Source organism: Eleginops maclovinus, chromosome 16 (assembly GCF_036324505.1).
Source record: "Eleginops maclovinus isolate JMC-PN-2008 ecotype Puerto Natales chromosome 16, JC_Emac_rtc_rv5, whole genome shotgun sequence".
Lineage (NCBI taxonomy): Eukaryota > Metazoa > Chordata > Actinopteri > Perciformes > Eleginopidae > Eleginops > Eleginops maclovinus.
Genome location: NC_086364.1, coordinates 11,053,730 through 11,076,524, shown reverse-complemented (window position 1 = coordinate 11,076,524; position 22,795 = coordinate 11,053,730). Strand labels below are relative to the sequence as shown.

At 40.2% G+C, this 22,795-nt stretch overlaps 3 protein-coding genes across 6 annotated transcripts; 1 reads left to right on the top strand and 2 right to left on the bottom strand.

The window, feature by feature from the left end:
• Positions 1-2,801: 2,801 nt before the first annotated feature.
• On the bottom strand, positions 2,802-11,005 carry ddx42 (DEAD (Asp-Glu-Ala-Asp) box helicase 42). Its single transcript, XM_063903580.1, has 18 exons — positions 10,746-11,005; positions 9,498-9,713; positions 9,207-9,357; positions 9,045-9,106; positions 8,603-8,639; positions 8,070-8,222; positions 7,761-7,865; positions 7,444-7,563; positions 7,150-7,326; positions 6,925-7,053; positions 6,722-6,821; positions 6,590-6,637; positions 6,399-6,496; positions 5,756-6,032; positions 5,142-5,368; positions 4,942-5,052; positions 4,616-4,723; positions 2,802-4,108 (listed from the first exon to the last, which is right to left on the bottom strand). The coding sequence occupies exons 1-18, from the start codon at positions 10,787-10,789 to the stop codon at positions 3,470-3,472; spliced, it is 2,802 nt and encodes a 933-aa protein (XP_063759650.1). The 5' UTR covers positions 10,790-11,005; the 3' UTR covers positions 2,802-3,469.
• strada (STE20 related adaptor alpha) lies at positions 10,800-19,088 on the top strand. 4 transcript variants are annotated; one of them, XM_063903584.1, is made up of 13 exons: positions 10,800-10,949; positions 11,884-11,949; positions 12,403-12,460; positions 13,822-13,850; positions 15,569-15,671; positions 16,053-16,174; positions 16,426-16,534; positions 16,623-16,746; positions 17,003-17,174; positions 17,385-17,489; positions 17,581-17,837; positions 17,926-17,968; positions 18,136-19,088. In XM_063903584.1, exons 2-13 carry the CDS (start codon positions 11,938-11,940, stop codon positions 18,289-18,291), a joined length of 1,290 nt encoding a protein of 429 aa, XP_063759654.1. In that variant the 5' UTR covers positions 10,800-10,949; positions 11,884-11,937; the 3' UTR covers positions 18,292-19,088. The 4 variants fall into 4 exon arrangements, with proteins under 4 accessions (XP_063759654.1, XP_063759655.1, XP_063759656.1 ...); XM_063903587.1 differs by lacking the exon at positions 13,822-13,850 and having other exon boundaries at positions 10,811-10,949; XM_063903585.1 differs by lacking the exons at positions 12,403-12,460; positions 13,822-13,850.
• A 35-nt stretch (positions 19,089-19,123) lies between these two features.
• On the bottom strand, positions 19,124-22,574 carry rnf113a (ring finger protein 113A). Its single transcript, XM_063903588.1, has 10 exons — positions 22,381-22,574; positions 21,854-21,933; positions 21,675-21,773; positions 21,293-21,400; positions 20,725-20,834; positions 20,523-20,629; positions 20,320-20,409; positions 20,146-20,239; positions 19,962-20,068; positions 19,124-19,273 (listed from the first exon to the last, which is right to left on the bottom strand). The coding sequence occupies exons 1-10, from the start codon at positions 22,484-22,486 to the stop codon at positions 19,203-19,205; spliced, it is 972 nt and encodes a 323-aa protein (XP_063759658.1). The 5' UTR covers positions 22,487-22,574; the 3' UTR covers positions 19,124-19,202.
• Positions 22,575-22,795: the final 221 nt, after the last annotated feature.

Sequence of the window (22,795 nt, the reverse complement as noted above, 5' to 3'; positions counted from 1 at the left end):
AAAATACAACAACAACAAACAACAAATGAGACTAATATAGAAAATGCATTGAGTAAACATATAATAAAATAATGTTAAACATGTTATTGTTCTGATATGTGTGAGCCTTGTCCCTGTGTGGTTTTTTTTCTGTTATGTGTATTTTTGACAAATATACATAAAATGTAAATGAATCAAATAATTGTGAAAGAGTAATCTTGAGATTGTTTTTAATGTTTTTGAAAGAGAGTTCGGAACAGTTTGGTTTCAATTTTTACTATCTATGACACAAATACGTCTTAACACGAAGGACAAATATTTCCAGTTACTGCTGATCTACTTCAACAACACGAAACTGTTGTACAATATTCCCCCATACATTTATTTGACCGCTGAAATAACTCTATTTATACAAAAACACAACATATATGACCTGATTACAAAGTATGATTCATAGTGATAGTTACAAACATCACAGTGAAGATGGTTTTATTGTAACACTTAATGTTAATTCTTTCCAAATGAACAATAAAGGGTCGACCTTAAAGTCATGGGTGTTCAGCGCCTCCCAGTGGTCAAAGTCAGGGCTGCAATGTTGCGTTTTACCAAGGCTAACCTAAAACAAGATGTAAATACACCCTGCTAATCCTTTTTACGTAACACGTTTGTAAACCTTATGCACAAACATTTTCTCACCTATTTTTAGATTGTGAAATATCGCACACATTTTAATTTCACTATAGAGCGTTTAGTTCAGTCTACTTTCATCCTTAAATACCTCATTTCTAACTATGATAACCCAGATGACAGCACTCTTGAATAACTGATTAATCTAATTTTTATATTTGCATTTTCCTCCAAGTTTGAAATGAGAAATGCTCATAATAAGTTACTTAAATTGACTCCATTACTCCTCAAAGTTAACTATCTACTTAAATGACTATTTATTCAAACAAAAAAGGTAACAAGCGTTATAACTCTGAGTGAATGTTTATATCTGAGTATACATATTTGTGTTTCTTATGTAATTGCCTTTAAATATTAGCTCTTTATATTCATTTGTAGTAGTTATGTATAGACGTGGACAAAATTGTTGGTACCCTTCCGTTAAAGAAAGTAAAACCCACAATGGTCCCTGAAATAACTTGAAACTGACAAAAGTAATAATAAATAAAAATGTATTCAGAAATAGGGAATGAAAATAAGACATTGCTTTTGAATTGTGGTTCAACAGAATCATTAAAAAAACTAAATAATGAAACTGACCTGGACAAAAATGATGGTACCCCTAGAAAAGACTGAAAATAATTTGACCACAGGGTCATGGTCATGGTGTGTCCTGTAATTAGCATCACAGGTGTCTTCAGAATTGTAATCAGTCAGTCTGCCTTTTTAAAGGGTGAAAAGTAATCACTGTGCTGTTTAGTATCATGGTGTGTACCACACTGAGCATGGAGCACAGAAAGCTAAGGAGAGAGTTGTCTCAGGGTATTAGAAAGAAAATTATAGACAAGCATGTTAAAGGTAAAGACTATAAGACCATTTCCAAGCAGCTTGATGTTCCTGTGACTACAATTGCACATATTATTCAGAAGTTTAAGGTCCATGGGACTGTAGCCAACCTCCCTGGACGTGGCCGCTAGAGGAAAATTGATGACAAATTCAAGAGACGGATAATACAAATGGTAACCATAGAACCCCAAACAACTTCCAAAGAGATTAGAGGTGAACTCCAAGGTCAAGGTAAGTCAGTGTCAGATCGCACCATCCGCCGCTGTTTGAGCCAAAGTGGACTTAAAGGAAGACGACCGAGGAGGACACCACTGTTGAAAGCAAATCATAAAAAAGCAAGACTGGAATTTGCCACAATGCATGTTGACAAGCCACAAAGCTTCTGAGAGAATGTCCTTTGGACAGATGAGACAAAACTGGAACTTTTTGGCAAGTCACATCAGCTCTATGTTTACAGACGCAAAAATGAAGCATACAAAGAAAAGAGCACTATACCTATTATGAAACATAGAGGAGGCTTGGTTATGTTCTGGGGCTGCTTTGCTGCATCTGGCACAGGGTGTGTTGACTCAGGGGGTGCAGGGTATCATGAAATGTCAAGACTATCAAGGCATTCTGGAGCGAAATGTGCTGCCCAGTGTCAGAAAGCTTGGTCTTAGTCACAGGTCATGGGTCCTCCAACAGGATCATGTCCCAAAACACACAGCAAAAAACACCCAAGAATGGCTCAGAACAAAACGTTGGACTATTCTGAAGTGGCCTTCTATGAGCCCTGATTCAAACCCTATTGAACATCTGTGGAAGGAGCTGAAACACACAGTCTGCAGAAGGCACCCTCCAAACCAGACAGCTGGAGCAGTTTGTTAACGAAGAGTGGGCCAGAATACCTGTCGACAGGTGCAGAATTCTCATTAAGTTACAAAAATCGCTTGATTGCAGTGATTGACTCAAAAGGTTGTTCAACAAAATATTAACTTAAGGGTACCATCATTTTTGTCCAGGCCAGTTTCATTATTTTGTTTTTTTAAATGATTCTGTTGAACCACAATTCAAAAGCAATGTCTGATTTTATTCCTTATTTTTCAATACATTTTTATTTATTATTACTTTGGTCAGTTTCAAGTTATTTCAGGGACCATTGTGGGTTTTACTTTCTTTAACGGAAGGGTACCAACAATTTTGTCCACGTCTGTACGCTCTGTTGTTTATCTAAGTTTTTCATATATTAACTTTTTGGCATTAAACACGCCAAATGTTTTCAGTGGGAAAACTGAAAGTGACAGTTTGTCATAGAAAAGCAGACACAAAAGTCGATGCCAAAGAAGTCTTTTTAATCAAAACATCAGTTTCCACTTGTGAATGAACACTTGAAATTCCTCCCGTACAAAACAAATTCATCTTTCTTGAAAAACAGTTCCAAAGCATAGACAGACTAAATGCCAAAGTAAGGCATTTCACTAGGACTTGAATACAAGACACAAAAAGAGCTATACATTGTATTAACGTGTGACTGAATCATGAAAGAACGCTTAAACAGAGTAAGCTTGGTAGATTAACGAAACGCAAACACAAATGCACAACTTGGCAAAGACCCATCAGGAAATAAAATAAAGCTTCAAGCACAAAAGCATGTTAGGAGCTCAGTGACAGGAAACTTGGCAATAACCAATGCGTGCTAGCTTTGATTCTTTTACTAAAAGCTGGCTTCATTACAACTCTATTGCCTGATCCTATTGACTTACAATAACAACAGTCATGATGACATATGTACAGGGACTGTCTGAGCTGCTTGTGTTGATCTCTCTGATCATGACCTAACCAACCTGACAGGATGTCAGTGAACTTTTATATAAAGTCCACAAATCTCCTCTTGTGCTTGTGTCAGCCTCTGATATGCTCTGCTATCTGCCTTCACAACAGACAAGCTCATTGAGCAGTGGCACACATTTTTCTATTAATGCGTTGATTTTCTTTGCTTTTAGTTGTCCCATCTGCTCTTTCTACGCTTTGGTGGTTCAGGGACCGCAAAGCTATCTTCTACTCTGTCCCTACCCTCCCCACTCCCTCTGTCTCCCCCGTCCCTCTCGCTCCTTCGATCCTCTCTGTCCCTCCTGCTACCATCTCCGTTACGACTCTCGCTGTGGCGGCTGCTGCCACTGCTGCTACTACCGCTGCTGTAGCGGTCCCGGTCCCCGTGGCGCTCACGATCTCTGTCACCGTGGCGATCGCGGTCTCCTTCCCCACGGCGATCCCGGTCTCCATAGCGTTCTTCTCCACTGTATCGATCACTCCTTTCGCTGTGGGGTTGGTAACTGTCGTGGCGTCCCCGGTTCTCCCCGTGTCTGTCCCGTTGGGTGTCTCTCTGCGGGGGAGGGGCAGGCGGAGGGAAGCTGTGCTGTGGACTGGGTTGACTGGCCGGCACAGAGCTCAGCGAGCCAGCGCTGGTGAAGCCAGACATGGACATGGCAACAACCTGGGACCGTTCAGAGCCGTTGGCAGAATCTGTGGGCACAGAGCTCAGACTACCGGCGCTGGTCCAGCCTGACGTGCTGTTAGATTTAGTGCTGAGCTTTGGAGGGCCGCTGGTCGCAGCCACAAAGTGACTCTTGTACTGAGACTAGAAGAAAAGACATTGAGAGAATGAGCTGCCTGCGAGGCAAAACAAGAAGTACTTTAAAACTTGTTGTGACAACACAACATTTAACGTTGGCTAAATGAGGGTTACTATGCCCTTTTCTTAACCAGGTGCTGAATGCTTTGCTTTAAAAAAAAAAAATGTAATCAATCTGCCGCCATTGCTGTTTGAAAGTTTCCACACCGGACTCAAAACCCATCTATTTTACAATTATTACTCTCTCACCCATAAAACCAGTATCTATAGTTACACAGTATTTTACTTGCATTGTTAAATGTTGGAATTGAAAGTATGGAAATACTTAATTTCACAGCAATGGAAGTAGAGAAATAAACAAAATAAAAATGAAAACCAGAAAATGGCAAAGCAAAGAAAAAGACAAATCAATAACGGTGACATTAAGTTAAAGACATAATAATGAAGAAAGAGCAGCAGAAAGCAGATAGTTCTACTGTAAAGTCTATTTTAAGTCCCCTTAATTGATTCTACCTGGAAGGCTTGTTTCATCGCAGACATGCGGTCTCCCATCGCCCCAGTGGATGGTTTGCTGTAGCTTTCAAAGCTACTGGCGGAACACAACATGTTGCCGCTGCGTTCCTGCAAAAACAAGAGTATTACTCACATCTCCATTAACTTTCTCTAAAGACAACCATGAATATCTTCAATATAAACAAAATATCTTAGCATTTAATGCAGTCAGAGGACCAAAGTTTACATGTTTCACTTGAAGTTTGTTTATATTTATTTCATTTTATAGACCTTATTAATTACTAGGATTCCATTACAGATTTAGAATGTTGCAGAAAGTAACTCACAGAACTTTCAGCTCCAAGACCTGGTCTCTCTCTGTAACCAAGACCACCGCCGCCAATATTCATCTTCTTCCCTTTACCACTTTTGAATCGGGACTTCCTAAACCAGGGATTCTGAGGAAGAATGTGAACAAAATAATGTTAAAACATAATCTCCTTAAATCCAATACTCTCTTTTTGATTCTCTGAGTTATCCATCTCACCTGCATGGCTAAATCCATCAGTTCTTTGGACACAGCTTGATTAGCTCCCTCCAGATTTCTCACGAGGTCACCAGCGAAGGTGGTGTCTTTGTTTGTGAGGAGAGTGTAAGCAACACCTTTCTCTCCAGCACGACCAGTACGACCAATCCTGTGTGTGTGTGTGTCGATGTCTCGTGCCACGTCATAGTTCACCACTGTGCGAATGGACGGGATGTCCAGACCACGAGCTGAGGAAGAAATTGTTAAAGGATGGTCAATGTAGGCTTGTACCTTTTTATAGCATGAAGCGTAATTCATGAAGTTTACCGCACAGATGCAGATATTCCTATTTATGAATTGGTTTTAGAATTAGATTCCAATGGTGGATTATTTCAAAAAATCTAGATTCAATCTTTATTTTACATGGGTAAAAAGGAAACGCTGTATACAGCCTTAGTTTGATTTATGAGTTTATATTGGTTTTGTTAATCAATATACAGAAGACCAAACCGTCACTTCACAAAGCACATATTTGAAATGTGGCACAAATGTGTTTTGCTCATGAAGAAAGGATCGACGAGGGAAATTAATGCAAGGAAGAAATAGTTCCCATCTCCAACTTCTCTTGCACTCACCAGCTACGTCAGTGGCAACCAGGACGGGCAAATTCTTCTTCTTAAAGTCGCTGATGACCTTGTTCCTCTCACTCTGGTCCATGTCTCCGTGCAGCAGGCCCAAGCTGTAGCCCTCCTGAGTCAGGTTAGTGGCCAGTTCTTCACAATTTGCCTTCTTGGTGACGAAAATGAGGACCGAGCCGGAGGAGGTGAACTCGACCAGCCGTCGGGTCAGCCAGTCCCATTTATCCGCAGCAGTGGGCAACATTTCCACCAACTGAGTGACATCCTCATTCGCCTGGTCAGAGAAGGGAGGAAATCAAAACTAGTGCATGAGCATAAAGTGTGTTTCATCTTATTGAAAATGTAAAAAACTGTACTTTCAGAACATTTTGTGGCCACCAAAAAAAGTTTATCAGGACAGAAGAATGGCCTATTCGGGCAATTATAGGTAAAAATGGTTTATTTGTCAAGATAAGTTATTTAATCTTGGACATTTTTTCCTCTGAATATTATCCCCATTTTTTTTATTTGACCTTTAACTTCCTAACATGTTGTTGTAGGAAACTAACAAAAGGTATTAATCAGCATGTGTGTCAATTTCGGATATCTACAGCTTCAAAGCATTTCTTGATGTTTGCAGATAATGTGTGACGCTGCATACCTCTCCGATGTCTCCCTGCACCACTCGAATAGGATCTACCAAGATGTCTCTGGCCAGCCTCTCGATCTTCTTTCGGAAAGTAGCACTAAACAAAAGGGCTGAGAAGGAAATAGGAAGTATAAATGAGGCCCTAAAGCCTTTCTAACTATGCCAATGACACATTGTTCTTTTACTTAAGGAACGCCACTTACTCTGTCTATCTGGGCGGACATGGCTAGCAATGGATCTAACCTGATATTCTGAAAGAGAAAAAGAGAAATAAGCTGCAGTGCCCATAATAGCTTTTAAACATCTTTGATACAATGCCGATAAAGGCAACTCACCAAAGCCCATATCAAACATGCGATCTGCCTCATCAAAGACCAGGTATGACACTCTCTGCAGGGACGTGGCCTTCTTCTTGACGTGGTCGATCAGACGACCCTATACAAACACATAAACAGTAAATATTTAATTTTCTTGCAGCTGTGTAGCCGTTTTCCTTGAAGGCAGGTCAAAGACAAATGTTGGTTATCTCTTCTCTTACCGGGGTGCACACGACAATCTCTGCTCCCTCTTGCAGAGCTTTGGCCTGCTCCCACATGCTGCCTCCTCCATAAACCGCCACAGAACGCAGAGAGTAAGCTTTTCCAAAACGCTTACATTCTGCATGAATCTGGCAAAGTGACACACAATAGTATTTTTAGATAAGACTAAGCAAATATCTTTTTTAGAGTCACAAAGTCTGACTTGGCTTCTTCACAATTCTTACCTGCTGACAAAGCTCTCTGGTGGGACACACAATGATGGCGATGGGCCCGTCTCCTGCGTCCAGTTCCTTTTGATCCATGATGTGAACCAGCATGGGCCAGATAAAAGCTGCAGTTTTACCGCTGCCAGTTTTTGCAATTCCTATCATGTCTCGTCCAGACAGAGCTATGGGCAGACCCTAAATGCCAAATAGAGAATAAAAAAAAGCAACAATATTTTTTAATAAGATAGTGAACAAGGAACAAACATTTAATACTAAATCTTGTTGCAACCTTAAGATAAACTTGTACTATACTTGGCACTGAATCGGCGTGGGCTGGGTGTACTCAGACTTGCGGATTTGGTGCATCAGCTGCTCGTCAAAGTTGAAGTGGGCAAAGCTAGTGCAAGGTTTCGGAGGGACAGCACCAGATACCTGAAAGAGACGGAGAAATGATGATGACAACAACAGTTTACGTATGATGAAGCTCAAGTTACTATCATAGCAACTACTGAAAAAAATATTGTTAATAATTGGATTGGGGGCCCAGACTAAAATGACTGAATCAGTATAATAACTATAACGTGTAGAAAATTAGCTGTATAACAAGTGTGCATGAATCCCATACTTACCCTTAAGTTCAATTTGTGCCTTAAGTCGAACACCTGAGTTCCAGTCAGGCAACTGAGCTCTTCATGCTCATTGTAGAAGTTCTTCTCAAAGGGCGGGTAATCAATCTGTAGACCAAAAGACAAAAGAATTGCAACATACTCACTCATAAGACACATGTTTAAGACCTAAACATATTGAGCCATGGTTGCTACAGCACTTCTGTGCTCCATCAGTACAGGGTTTAGCATTAAAATGTATTAGACTGATATGGCATTTTGCTAGCCCTGGGCAATCCTTAGTGCTGAACCCTGTAGAAGTGTCAACTGTACCTCAGAGTGGTCAATGGGAGGAAGCGGCAGGATAACTTTCTTAGTGGTAGGGGCAATTGGGTTCCCATCACTGTCATAGTCAATGTTTTCATCCTCCTCCTCTAGGGTCAGCCCGGCTGTGGGATTCTCTGCCATGTAGCGGAAGTAGGCTTCCTGTAGGGAGCACAGCTTTTCATGTAAACAACCGAGCCGGTGTGCTGCTTACCGCAGCGTCCAGGTGCCAGTAGCTGACAAATATCCGAGGTGACATTCAGCTCAACAATAGGACAAATTATTCACAAACTGTTAACATCAATCCACATCAATGAATTTATGACATAATTCAACAATTACACATGCTTTCGTCACAATTTTCAAACAAGACTATTCTATAGAAGGAAAACAGATGTATCATAATAATCCTAAAAGCAACCTGCATGGTCAGATAGAAGGGAGTGCAGGTGGCTTTATAAAATTAGTGAGGGCAGATTTAGGTCTGAAGACCTCTCTGATCAACGATGTAGTAGATGAAGAACATTGGAGGGCTCACTCACTTGTTCATCTTCTTCTTCAATGTCATCACGTATACCCCTGAAATGACAAGCGGAGAAAAAAAAAAACTTCCCTGCGGCTCGTTCATACACCCAAGACAGCCCACATCCCACTATGACTAAGTTCAGTGCTTACCTCATGATATCTTTTAAGCCAGCAAAACATTGCTGGATGTGCCAGGCTTAGTGCCAGTAATTGTAGAAATGTAAAATATAATTTCTGCTTTAAGCTACATTTATTTTTGTAGTTAAGACAGTGAAAAGTACATACAAATTGACACTATAGTTAATTAAATATAGTGGCTTACACTTTTGCTCACAAAATATTAACTCATGGGAGCAACTATTTTTTTCCTTCTGGTCAAATGAAAATGTAAGCACCTACATAAGGACCTCATAAGTCACTAAACATTTTAAAAAACATAGAAGGAATTTTGAGCCTTACTTGGCTGACTTCTTCTCCTTTTCTTTTTCCTCTAGTTTCCTCATGTCTTTAGCTGCTTGGCTCTGGCGGAGATAGCAAATAGATGTGTTAAAGGAACAGCAGATTAGGCCTTTGGAAGTAATATTGTGGTTTGCCTGTGCCAAACTGTATTTATCCTCTCACCTCAACCTCTGCCATAAAGGCATCCAGTGGGTCATCTTCACTGTCTGAGCCACCACCTGTCTGCATCTGCTGCCGAGTAGGCGAGTTCTCAGCTGGGATGTACGGCAGATCCACATTGCTGCTGGACTCCTCTTCATCGTCTTCAAAATACCTTGTTGAGAATGACAAAGATGCAGTTTTCTAATTAGTCAATACCACAAACAAGGGGTTGGGCTGAACATAAGTATACGTGTATATATAGACATATGTGAACGTGTTTATATGTGTGTATCGGATTGTTGTAACACTTACGCATTTTCCTCATCAAAATTTGCTCTTTTTGTCCCTATTTTGTAGAAGGATGGGAGCTGCTGGCTTTTCCCATATCCGCTTGATCCTGGGGGTCCAAATGTTGTGTTAGATTTCGGAGGAGGGCTAGGTTCCTCTTTTTTCCCAGCAAGGGAAAATCCTCCAAACCCAAAACCTCGCTTCACACCTGGACCGCCTTTGTTCCAGTTCATGGCTGAGCTGTGAATCAAAAGAAGTCTTTAAGATTCATGTAATTACACAAAATCATGTTTGGAAAACAAGTGTCGTTGTTTTTTTTGCCTTGCTCCTTTACTGCATGTTCTCTAAATAAAATGTGACTCAGCAGTTATCTGAACTAATGGTAACCTATACCAGGTGTACTTAGATGGGGGATAAGGGTTCAAAAATCTATAATTTCCTGACCTTACCCCTTTTGATTTTAACAAATAGGTTCCTAGCAAAGAGAGTGTTTTGATTTGCAAAACCCATAGACCATTTATTTCACATTTTAAGAAGACACTTATTTTCCTCTCCTGAAACGTTCTTAGTGTGGCTGCTATCTGCTAACTAAAGCAGAGTTCTGATATATGGTGGATAGGTCAGTCAAACACATGAATCTTTAATGTTGTCTATGATTGTCTTTTACAGTTCACATATTCCTTGTATATATATAATGTATATGCACAATGAGAAGTACACATACACAAAGGGGTGTGAACAGTTTGTAATGAAGGACACGGTGTGTCCATGCTGCGTAGCTATATATTTATGTGGCTGTGCAGGTTAAACATAACACCAGTGTTTCAATATATGCTTGCATTTCATAACACACTCATGTCCATGGAGGCATGCACATTGGCCAATAAAGCAGTTCATAATTCAGGGTTTTTAATATGTGTTTTGCAGAAGAGGACGTTATCCGTTTTTAGGAACTGACGTATCATGAAGCTAATTCTATTTGCTAAACACGGCGGTGAAAAGCATGACAGGAGTATTTAGCTACTGGCGGAGGATGGTACATCTTATTTACAAGTACCATAACATTGGCCAAGATGTAGCTACCAGTTCACATAACAACGTTAGCATTAGCTCAAGGCCGCAAAATGAGGTCGAAATGGGAGTCTGTAAGACTAGGGTCGAAACACCCTGAACTTGGTGCAGTTAGTCGGCTTTTCACAACCCTGCTCATATACTATAACAATACTCTCTGAATCGATCATCTTGTTAAAGTGGCTAACAGGGGACTTTTACCTGTTTCTGCTGCCAGTAAAACGTCCAGTGTTTTCAGAAGACATTGAGAAGATTTCGTCATCAGTGTGCGCCGAGTTTCCTTTGCCGTCAGTACGCGACTACTTCTGCCAAAAACATCCCGCTGGAGAGGATGGCTAGCTGAATATGTTATCCTAGCATTTTGTATATTTCGAGTCAAGCACTGCTGTGCTGAACATTGTATAGGTAAGTTATTACGACATCAAAAATAATTCAAGTTCGTGTTACTAAATGTAGTCAAGGTATCTTCTATAGCTAACGGTAATCTATAATGCTAGCCTGCGCCCTGAATTAGCGAGCCATTAGCAAGAACTGAGGTCTGCTGCTGATTTGTTTCATATAGATTGTGTTTTTTCTTTTGCATGGACTGTTCTTCGGATGGCCTCGGTTAATAGGGTTGGAAGTGAGCTTTTCTGTGTTTTCATTACAACGACAATTATTCAAGCGTGATACAAATCAGCCCTATTTAAAGATACCATCACTTAAAACCAGCCCTGAGGAATCATTTGACTCCCCAAAATTTGGAGTGAACATATATTTCATATGTAGTGAGTTTACAACAATGTATTTTCTCTCTTAGTAATCTGACTAATAAACACACATTTTGTTTTTAAAGAATATAATGCAGCATGTTTTGCAGTACGGAATCAGTGGTAGCAGGTGTGTCACTCACTGTTTAGTTAGAGCTAGAGAGGCCCGAGACTGTGGGTCAATTGATTGAGTCAAGTTTTTAAACTGCGTATACTAAGAAAATGACGCTTCATGACTTATTTAAAGAATATAATATTTACAGTACCACAGGCCCGACTGAAAACAATGGTCCCTGTTATATCAGAGTCTGGGTTTAGAGTTGGCCTGAGTGTATCTGTGTAGGTCAAGCATTGAATCCAAAAGGGAGTTATTACTCCCCTATTGTCTGATGTAATATATGTTTGTAGTATTTGTTTAGTTGTATTTTGTTTTCTGTATGGTAGACAGTGAATGCCTTGGGATGCAGTAACAAAAATGTGATAAAGTGAAATCACATTAAATCAAATAATAAGCATGGTAAGTCCACCAAAAGTGACCTTTGTCCCAAGCAGAAGGAGATTAAACACATTATTTGTACTCGTCTTTACAGGGATTCCCTAGGCGTGGTATCATCAATTCATATGTAACTTACTCAAGAGGATCCATGTCTTTTCTTGTAAGTGTTTGCCAATGACCTATTTCAGACAAAAGCCTGTTTAAGGGTTAAATGTTATCCTATACATATGGTTAAATGTACATTGAAAGTATGTTTTTAAACTATTTTTCCCTTGAAGATTAACATTAATTAAAGAAATCGGACTAAAATGAAATCTCAGACCGCTTTAATTGCAAACAGCTAGGCACTATTGTTATCATATAAAGAAAAACACATGCAATCTTAAGTGTCCTGCAGAAACCACTGTTTTACTCTGCACTACTCAATGCAAGAATGAAAATAATAGAATTTTAAAAGTTAGCTTTTTACGATGTTCTGTTTCACAGAATAGACAAAATACTAGAGGATGTCAGCACAAGTCATCTTCATGTTTCTGTTAAACATTTTCTTACTCTTGCTCGCATTCTTTTTTCCTCCTCTCCATGTCTGTTATTAACCCTCTGTGTCTGTAAGCGTTGGGTAACTGAGAAACTGAGTGTGGAGAGCCTGCGGGATTTGGACTTATTTGGAGGTGAGGTCGAAGGCATACAGAGATACAACCAACTGGTTCAACATTCCCAAACCACTGATTGATATATGATGATTAATAACAACACCACTAGAAGCTTTGCTCTAGACTGGGCAGGTAGTTTTTCACATGTCCTTCTGACAAACAAACAGAACCCAACATGGTGAAGGTAACTGATGTTCTGCGAGTGCATTTCTGTGCCATTTTATTGAATGTTTATTGTGAATGTGTTGATCCTGCGTGTGAAAAGGTTGCATTATTTGTTTTTGGCTGTCAATTAATTTAATTTGCCATTTTGACCATTTCTTTTTGAAGTTAAACTCTGAATTTAGTTCTGCACTTGAGATCAAGAACTAGTGTTTTTTGAGGCACCTTGCTAGTATTAAAGAGTTACTGCTGTATTGAAATTCCTATAAACTTGAGCTGTTTCGTAGCTTTGTGTATCTCATGTATGATAAAATGAAGTGCAGAATACCTTCGGGATTTTTTGATGTTCATTTTTAATCAGAATATGAGACTTCCCCTTTACCTCTGCCCTACTAACTTGTTCCCTTTTTTTTCATAAATGATCAGAAATACTAAATAAATTATGGATTATTTCTGTCAAATTATCAACTATGAGTACATTTCACTTCCCTAAAGTAGTATTATTGTAAGGATGGTTCTGAGAGATAGAACGGTTTTGAACACAACAGATTGTTACACCTAACATCACAAAGCTAGAATCTGCCATATCCTACACACGGGTAAGTGTGTTTAAGTACCATGTGTCCCCTTATTCATAATAAATTTCACTTGTGGCACATTATTTACAATTTTTTGAATAAAGGAAAGTCTCTGGGGTGGATTATGCTTTATTTCCTTTCAAGCTTTGTCTCATGTTCCTGTTGGCAGATTATTGCTTAAAGCTGCATTTATGTTTTCGTATTATCATTTCCGTTTTGGCTGTGCTGTATTCTCAATGCCTTACATAATATCTGGGAAGAACATGCAGGGTTTTAGCTAGATTGTTTTTCATTTGTGCTTTGATTTGATTTGGAAAAAAGACATTTGATAAGTTAGCGCTTTATTGGGGTGAATGTTTTTAGTCATTTAAATGCAGCTTCAGTTTATTCATATTCCCACAATATCATGACGACCGATTATTTTGATAATGATGCGTCACTTTGAGGGTGGTAACCCGAAGGACAAAGTTAGTGTCAAGAAATCCAGCAACGTACATCTATCAAATTGTGTGGCATGCTGCAAATTCCCGCTGTAAGATGCTGCGCTTCCCAGTTCAAGAGCTTCTCTAAACCCAGATCCTTCTCTTGTTTTGTATTTGTTCATGTCTTTATGTCATTGATGTGGTTTTTCTACCCCAGAGCAAGCTCAGGGAGTCTCTCACAGGAAAGTAAGTGTGGTACTCCTGCCATCGTCATCCACCATTTGCCCTTTGTATATGTGCGTGCATGCATGTGTATTTCCGTGCACAGCTGTATATGTAGAGGAATCCACAACCCCCCTGAGGCTTTGCACATTAATGTATGCATGAGTGTGTAGATCGTGACAGACACTGTACATGCTCAAAGCTCACAAGGAGCTCTCGCCTCACTCACCAGTGCTTCTGTTGGGGAATAGAAAGAGAATAAGTAGATTGTCTGTCCTCAGTGTGCTGGTTAATGCTGCACTCCAGGTAACTGCACTGTTTTGGATTTTGGTGTTGTCTCACTGAGAGTCTAATTTTGTGTTGTGTTTTGATACTGCCTGTCTGTGCCGACGGCCTGTTGGGTTGATGGTGAGCCGAGGCTGTCCCTTAAATGCCACTGCGTTTTCCCACGGACCTCTTCTGAATCTGATCATGAGGGCAGTTTTTGTACAGCAACCCACGTGATTCAATCAAAAACTAAAGATGTTTCCTTAAAAGGACACTGCCAGAGCATGTTTGGTTTTGTTTTTATTTCAGTTGTAATGTGAAATCTAGAGAGTGTATGTTTGTTTTGGCTTTCTGTCAAGAGTATCGTCTTACTATCCGTTTAGTTTATCTGGGAGGATATTTTCTGATTAGTGTGGCTCTGAAAGCCTGCTCTGATCTTTAGGATGAAATTGTGCTAAAAGGAAGTGCACTGTTGTTGTTTTTATTGTGTAGCGTCTCTGGTCACCAAGGAAACAGCTTGCCTTCTGCCTCCACAGGTTGCTACTGCAATCTGTCCATTTCCATCATTTAAATGGTGATACATTTATGGATTACAGGAATCCTCACTGGATATATTAACTTTTTTATTTTCTAACATGTATTTTTCATGCACATGTCTAAAAATGTTTATATATTTTTTTGTATACACAGGAAGACACGGGCTCTTTGGTGATTCTGAGTTTGATATTCTGTGAATCCTAATGTTGTAGCTGTTGTTTATTGTTTCACAGAAGCTAATGTAGTGTTCCTGTTATATATTGAGTGCCTCTATGGTGTTGGAATATGTTTGAATTACTGCACCTTCAGTTGACACTTCGCTTAATATTTTGCTATGTCTTCAAATTGCTGTTGTAGTTTTTTCTTCGGGTATTGCTTGGGCTCACGCTAACACACCTTCACGCTTGTCTTTTTGTGATCTTTTAACAGTTCTCACACATACTACCCTCCAAGAGTTTGGAATCAGCTGTCAGCTTTTATTTTACAGAAAGGTTTTGCAAAAGCAACACATTGCCTGTTAATTCCAGCTTTCTATAAGCATTATTGTGATCTTAACACTCAATTAGGAACATCTGCTAATTACATTTCCCACATTTTGATTTTAAGCTTTCAATTTATTTAACCAATTACTGCTGCTTTCTTATTCAATGTTGCTCGGAGGTATCCTTGTTTCTTTCTGTACTTTCATTCAAATGCACAGCTTTCTGTTGTCCATGTGCAAAACAAAAGACAACAATATAGAGTAGTCCTCTAAGGCATTTTACTGTGCCCAAATAAGCTTTTGTGGCTGAAGATTACAAACTTTTGAACGGTAGTATAGGAGCAACACTCCGGTAGTAGTCCCTCACAAGCGCCTTATCCCAGTCCTGCACTATAGCAGTGACATCTTCAGTCACTATTCATCTTCAGTCACTTCGTTTCCTCTGCTCTCCCCTCAGGCCCATGAGGAAAGCCAAGAGAGTCTGACCTCCCTCCCACGCCGGGAAACCATGGGCAGCTTTCTCCCTGACAGCAGCTCCTACGAGCTCCTCACCGTTATTGGTAAGTAAACGCAACACACATCTGGACTTGACTGCGTGAAGTACTAAAGTTTCATTCATTGTTGTATTAGAAGGAAGCAATCAGAAACATTAGCAGTATTAGTATAATGTATCAATAGTATTGGCCTAAAGCACAGCCTCTTCTGAATGATCATCTCTAATAATATAAATTCTCGCCAATGTTATGTTAAAAATGTAACTAAAGACATTGTGCAATCCACATTTATTTGATATTGATAATAAGTTAAAACAAGGATTGACATTTGAATGAATAGCATCAACAATGTTAAGATAAGACAAATTAAGATTTTTTATAAAGTAGATAAAAAAGGTACTATTGTCAATCCATGCATTTTTAATAAATGCAGTCTGTCTGTTTTAGGCCGGGGCTTGGATGACTTGATGACAGTGAACATGGCTCGATACAGACCCACTGGGGAGCACGTTGCGATCCGAAGGATTGACATGGAGTCATGTACTAATGACATGGTCGCCTACCTGCAGGTCAGTACTCCACCACTCTGCCGTGACTCAGCTCCCCCGTAGTCCTCGTCGATCTCCTGTCTGAAATAAAATCCGCTTTCTTTCATCGCACTGCTGCATTGGGAACACTTAACCCTCGTGTGTGTGTTCTCATTAACTGTGCTGTCTGTACTGCTCAGCCTCTAATGCCTGATTAGATTTAGAAACATCTTTTCCTCTCTGCCAGTCGTCTTGACCTAATAAGACTTCATTTCCTTTTCTCTGCATCCCAGGGTGAACTACATGTGTCAAAGCTGTTTCACCACACCAGCATTTTACCCTACAAGAGTGTCTTTATAGCTGAGAATGAGCTGTGGGTCATCACCCCTTTCATGGCTTATGGTAAGATGCACATAAAAAGCTGTGACTGTATTTTATTGTACGTTTTAAAAGTTGTGTGGGTTGATGTATGCTTTTGATGGTTTTTAAGGGTCCGCCAGAGATCTGATCTGCTCACATTTCGCTGACGGTATGACTGAGCTGACCATTGCATACATTTTGCTGGGAATACTCAAAGCTCTTGAATACATCCACCACATGGGATACGTGCACCGGTAAGATACACTTCGAGTGTTGAAGAGCTTTTCGATAATTTGACCTAAATTCCAATTGTTTGTATTCAGGTATATGGTTATGCCAAAAATAGAGGTATTTAAAAGCTGCAGTACTTTGATTGTTACTCAATCCTCATTTATTCTTCTTTATACTATAATTAAGTTGGGCTTTAATAAATAGACGATATTGACAAACCAGCCAATCTATTTGTAAACAGAAGTAAATGTGACATTCAGTGTCTTTGGTTATGCGTAGGAGTGTGAAGGCCAGCCATGTGTTGATCTCGGCTGACGGACAGGTCTGCATGTCAGGACTACGGAGCATCTTCAGTCTGATTCGTCATGGCCAGAGGGCCAGAGTTGTCCATGACTTCCCCCAGTACAGCGTCAAGGTGCTGCCTTGGCTCAGCCCCGAGGTGCTGCAGCAGGTACAGTACTGCTCTCCTTCACACAAGCATTTTATAATACAGTGACAATATGTTCTCAGGTCTATATATTTTGAATGTTCTGTTCTGCAGCCAAATTTAAGAGGGACAGTTTTCCATAGTGCCATAGTTTACAACATAATTAAAAAAAACATAGAAGTGAAATATTTTAAAGTTGTCATTTGATTCTATGTATAAATCTTTTTTTCTTAGAACCTGGAGGGCTACGACTTTCGGTCAGACATCTACAGCCTAGGCATTACCGCCTGTGAACTGGCTAACGGACATGTGCCCTTCAAAGACATGCCAGCTACACAGGTAAGAAAAGACTTCTGCATTGAAAGGTTAAGGTTTGTGAGCTGTTATCTTTATAAATCAAAGGGCACTAACTCAGTCCACATCCACACAGATGCTGCTGGAGAAGCTCAATGGGACTGTGCCATGTTTGCTGGACACCACCACTATCCCACCAGAGGAGCTGTCAATGAAACCTTCCCGCTCTGGAGCCGACTCCGGGATCTGCGAGGGTCCTGGAGCCGGAAGTGTTCGCCACTCCAATGGAGAACCCTCCTCCTCCTCGTCAGGAGGACACCCCTACAACCGGACGTTCTCCCCGCACTTCCACGCCTTTGTCGAGCTGTGTCTGCAGCGAGACCCGGAGAAGAGGTTGGTCCTTCTCTTTCTACCTTTTAAAATATTATGTAGGACCTGTTGCAGTATGTTCACCTTTCGAAACAAATCTTTTCCTTTTCAGACCGTCTGCCACCACTCTCACAGGCCACCCCTTCTTCAAACAGGTGTGTAAAATACAAGGTTAATCTTGACATTACCACCTATAAAAAGCTTATCAATTTATGAGTGATCTTGACACTAACAGGGCTGTTCTAAAATGATAGCTTCTCCATCAACACTCACAAATAATGACAATAAAAGATTTTCTTCAAATTTCTTTTGCCTCTCTCAGATAAAACGGCGGCCTTCAGAGGCGCTGCCTGAGTTGTTACGGCCCATTACGCCCATCACTAACTTCGAGGGCTCCCAGCTGCGGGAGTCTCCCTCTGGACTGGCCAGTCTGGAGTCGGGCCTCAGCCACCTGGAGGTGGACGACTGGGACTTCTGACAGTGGAAGACAAGGCAGGGAGACGCGCATGGGATACTGATGGAAAACTCTCTGAGCATACTGTACGAGATTTGTTTTTGTAATGGTCCCCTTGTAAATAATTTAAATCTTAAAACTAAAAGGAGTTGCTGTTCTCAGACAGAGGTTAAAAGCCAGCAGCCGCCTTGCCTCTTTTTGACGTCTCTCACATGCTTTGTTATCTATTATATGCACTCTTGCACTGCACTGATGGCCTCTATATATTTCACACATGCATAACAACCCCCTGGAAAACAATAGGATTCCTCTGTTCCTCATGCTGCTGCTGAGGTTTTGGAAGAGGATCTGTGATTGTAGATGTAGCCAAGGCCTAAAGATTCTCCAATGGATCTGCGGGAAACTGCTGCTAAGTATTCAGGCGGGACTCTACCTCTCTTAACAGGGCCCATCTGCTAAGTGAGACCACCATAAGGGTGCACACCCCATCTCTACAGCAGATGGAAGGCTGTGACTTTGTCCCGAGGGTAAAATAATTCAACAGCATGTGTACACATTCCTTAGCTCTCTGCTTGTGTTACAGTGTAAACTACATTTCATGATTTACACATTACTTTTGTTGCAGAGGTTAAGCGTTACATCTGTTTAGTTTAATCTTCCAAGCATAGAAGTATGCTTTTCCTTTAACTTATTGTGTTATGAGACAACGTCAGAAGTGAATGTTACTTTGGTGCTTGTTTTGTCTGCATGTACATTTGAAAGAGAGGGAAAAGTGTTGCAAATGTCAATCTTGACTTAACAATAAACATTGTTCGCTTTAATGTTTTAATTTGAAGGTAACACACAGTGAAGCAGCTTATTGTCTAAAAAAAAGTAATTTTATTCCAAATGAACACAGACAAACACATAAGGGGAGGGTTGAAAAGGCTCAGATGCTAATCTTCCTCATCTGATGGTGGCTGGTCTGCTGCGGCAGCAATGCGTTTCTCCATCTTGGCCATCAACTCTGGAGTAACAGGAAAATAATAGTTAAAGATTACGCTACACTAATATTAATATTATACTATTTTAAAAAATCATTGAAGTGGTGGCTGATAGCATTGCCTTGAATCGTGCAATCAGACCCTTTCCTAATAACTGTAGAGCCTTGTAAAGACAGTCAAAATTCTCAAATGTTTTTTATCCCAAAAAAAATGTTGGTTTCAATTCATTTGTGTATAATTTTTGGCCTTAACAAATGAAAATGTCACCGCAATAAAAAAAAAAGGTATTCCCTTTCCCAATTGCTTAACACAAAAAGGGGGCATGTACCTGTATTGACCATTTGGTCTATCAGAAAGCTGACCATAGATTACATATAACTAAAATAACCCAAAAATCTTTTCTTGTGGTAATGATGTCATTAAATATGACAGACATCTTTAAATGTAAAAAAAAAGAAACCATAAACACTTGTGGCAAAGTCTGTAGGGAATTGGCTTGGGAACTGGAAGGTTACCAGTTCAAGTCCCGGAGAGACCCAGTGCTACCCAGGTGTCCCTGAGCAATGCCCCGCTCCCTACACTGCTACCGGGCGCCGTACATAATGGCAGCCCACTTTTCCTGACACTAGGATGGGTCAAATGCAGAATTTAAATTTCCCCTCTACGGGACGATCAAGGGTTCCTTCTTCTATTCTGTGAAGCCTGACTTACCCTTAGCGGGGTTGAAGACACCGTTGGTCTGAGTGTTGCACACATAGCAACGCTTGGACTTGCGGTAATGCTGAAGAGCACAGGTCTCGCAGAAATAGTGCTTACACCTGGGAGACATTCAACTGGTTAACACATAGCAACAGGTGATGAACGGTGAAGAAGAAACAGAGGAGAAGAGGCTTACTTTGTGATGATGGGATTTTTGAACGACTCCCTGCAGATGAAGCACTTAAAGGGCAAATCTTCATCATCACTGCTAACCTCGTAGTTCTCCTCATCTAAATAAAAGCACATCATTGTTCAGGAGGTGTTGATGCAGTCACAAGAAAAACTCGTGAAATCCTGTTCCTTAACTCACCATTGGCACCATATCTGCCCTCCTCCAGTTCCCGCTCAATCTGCCAGCCATGTTTGTAGTCTGATCTGTCATGGAGGAACTTGCAGCTGTCTGATATCAGGAGAGGAGAAGATGAACACTAAAGTGAATGATCAAGATGTGAAAGAGTTTCAATTATTCAACAGACAACTTTGATATTTTAATCGTTTAACACTTATACACACCTCCAAAACCACAGAAACCTGTCTCCTTATAGTCTTTGCAGATGTCCGGCTGGTAGTCCCACCGTACTGTGGCTCTCAAGTGGTCAGGGGCTCGGATTGGTCCTTTTCTGTTGATAAAATATACATATCATCAACAATATATTACAATTAGAAGAGTTTATTTGTAAAGCTTGTGCATAATATGTCTTGCCTCAGTACTCACCTGACCATTCCAGAGGAGGCGTTGCCCATGGTGGTATCTTTAGGCTTGATGAATTTTTGGTAATTGTTAATACCGCGGTAGATTTTATCGTCTTCTTTGCCCTCTAGCTCCTGATGAAGGTGAAAAGAGGATTGCTCGGTTAATGGGAAACTTTATTATTACATCTGCTTAGTGGATTATGTTTTTGATTTGAGTGTTTGTCCGGAGAATTACAGGAAACTGTCAACGTGCCAACGTTTTCATGAAAGGGTTTGGAAAGGTGTATGTTATGCCAATGAAGAACCCATTACATTCATGAGTGGATCTGAATAACAGGGTAAACTCACAAATCCTTTTTTAACCCTGCTAAAAATGCCAGATAGGCCCAGGTAAATGTATGCGCTCCAAATTACCGAATGATCAATCAGTTACTTCCAGTGTGGTGCAATTATACATCATTTTAAAAGCAATATTTTTACACTATGTAAAAAAAAAAACATTGTTTATCTTTATGTATATATTATTTTTATAAAATTGTAGATTGTTACTTATTTTGCCATGAAGAACAACATCATGTAATCTTCTATACCTCTTGGATTTTCTGACTCCTCTCAAAGATCGCCTGAGCATCGTTGTCCTTCTCTGTATCCATCTCATATGTGGCAGTTGCACCCATGTCCTCAGGTCCTTCTGGTTTCTTTTTTGGGGGAGATCAGGAGAAGAGCAAAGCGTGAGAAAGATTCCTGCATTAACAGATTGTGGCTTCACAATACGAAACAGTGATGCAGTGGGTGCAAATGGAGATCAAGGCTGTTAAGCCACTGAGCATCTCCACTGCAGCAGCTAGGAGGTTACTATCTGTGCTCATTGGCACTGTAACAATGTTTTTTATAGGAGAAATGTACTTCTCCTTCACTTTATGGTTCCTGCTTCTATTACAAAACACAATAGGAACAAAAGACTCAACTCACAGCTGACCGTGTGGACTTGTAGGCAACCGTGATCTTCTTAGTTTCTTTGTCTTCTTCACTTTCACTGGATGATGCTTTATCTTTCTCCACCTTCTTTGTCTGGAGAGGGAAAAGACCAAGGTTATGCTATTACACTCAAAATAGATGATCAAATATGATTATTGTTATTATGAATGTACCTTTTGAATCATGGGATTGTCTCGAGTGTCTTTCTTTCCCCTTCTGACAACAGAGCACTGGTCCTCATCACTGTTGCTATCTGAAAAAAAGTTTAGTTTATTTTAACTTATATGTTGTTCAAGTAGCTGGGGCAATTTCAAAGTTTGGGATTGGCCATTTTCTCAAGTACAATATTCAGGAAACCCCTCTGCCAATTTCTGTATTATTCAGGTATCAAGCCGCAAACGCACTCATAATCCTAAAGAGTCCGAGGATGCGTGAACGCAGCACAAGTAAGAAACTGTTCTTTAAAAGCGAAGAAAATGTGCACAACCTGCCCGCAGTGTGCAGGGTTGTTCCCATCTTTCGTTTCGTTTGTCTCTTTCCTGGTAAATGTTATTATCGAAGACAAGAACGCAATTAAACAAAACATCTCGCCATTTAAAGTGTTGACATTTCAGAACCGTTGACAAAGCCACAGCGATTTCTCGACACGAGATTGGCATCCTGAAAGAACACTCAAACTAGTTTATGGAATAATTCATACCTTTGTCGCTGTTGCTTGCTTTTCTTTTTCGTGCCGAGAATTTCTTAGTAGATTTTTTGAACAGAAAAGTGCAAGGACCCGCTTTCGGCTCTTCAGACTCCGCCATCTTCTCTTTACTGCCTACATAAATAACCTCCGTCACCACAGCGCCCTCTGGTGTCTCGGAGTCTTCTGACAGTGGCCTTCTGCTAGTCGAGAGGAGAATTACTACTGACCATATGTATTCTAAAACCAAATCCTTTATTTAAATACGAATAGATTAAACAAAAAGTTCTCTAAATGTAATGTGTTTTTTTATATCAAAGAACTCACACCGTCTTTAATGCAACTCCATCCCCTATCTTTTTTCTTTCTTTTTTCTTAATACTTGTTTTTTGTAGCTTTTGCTTCAGTGAAACAGACCTAAGAGCACAAG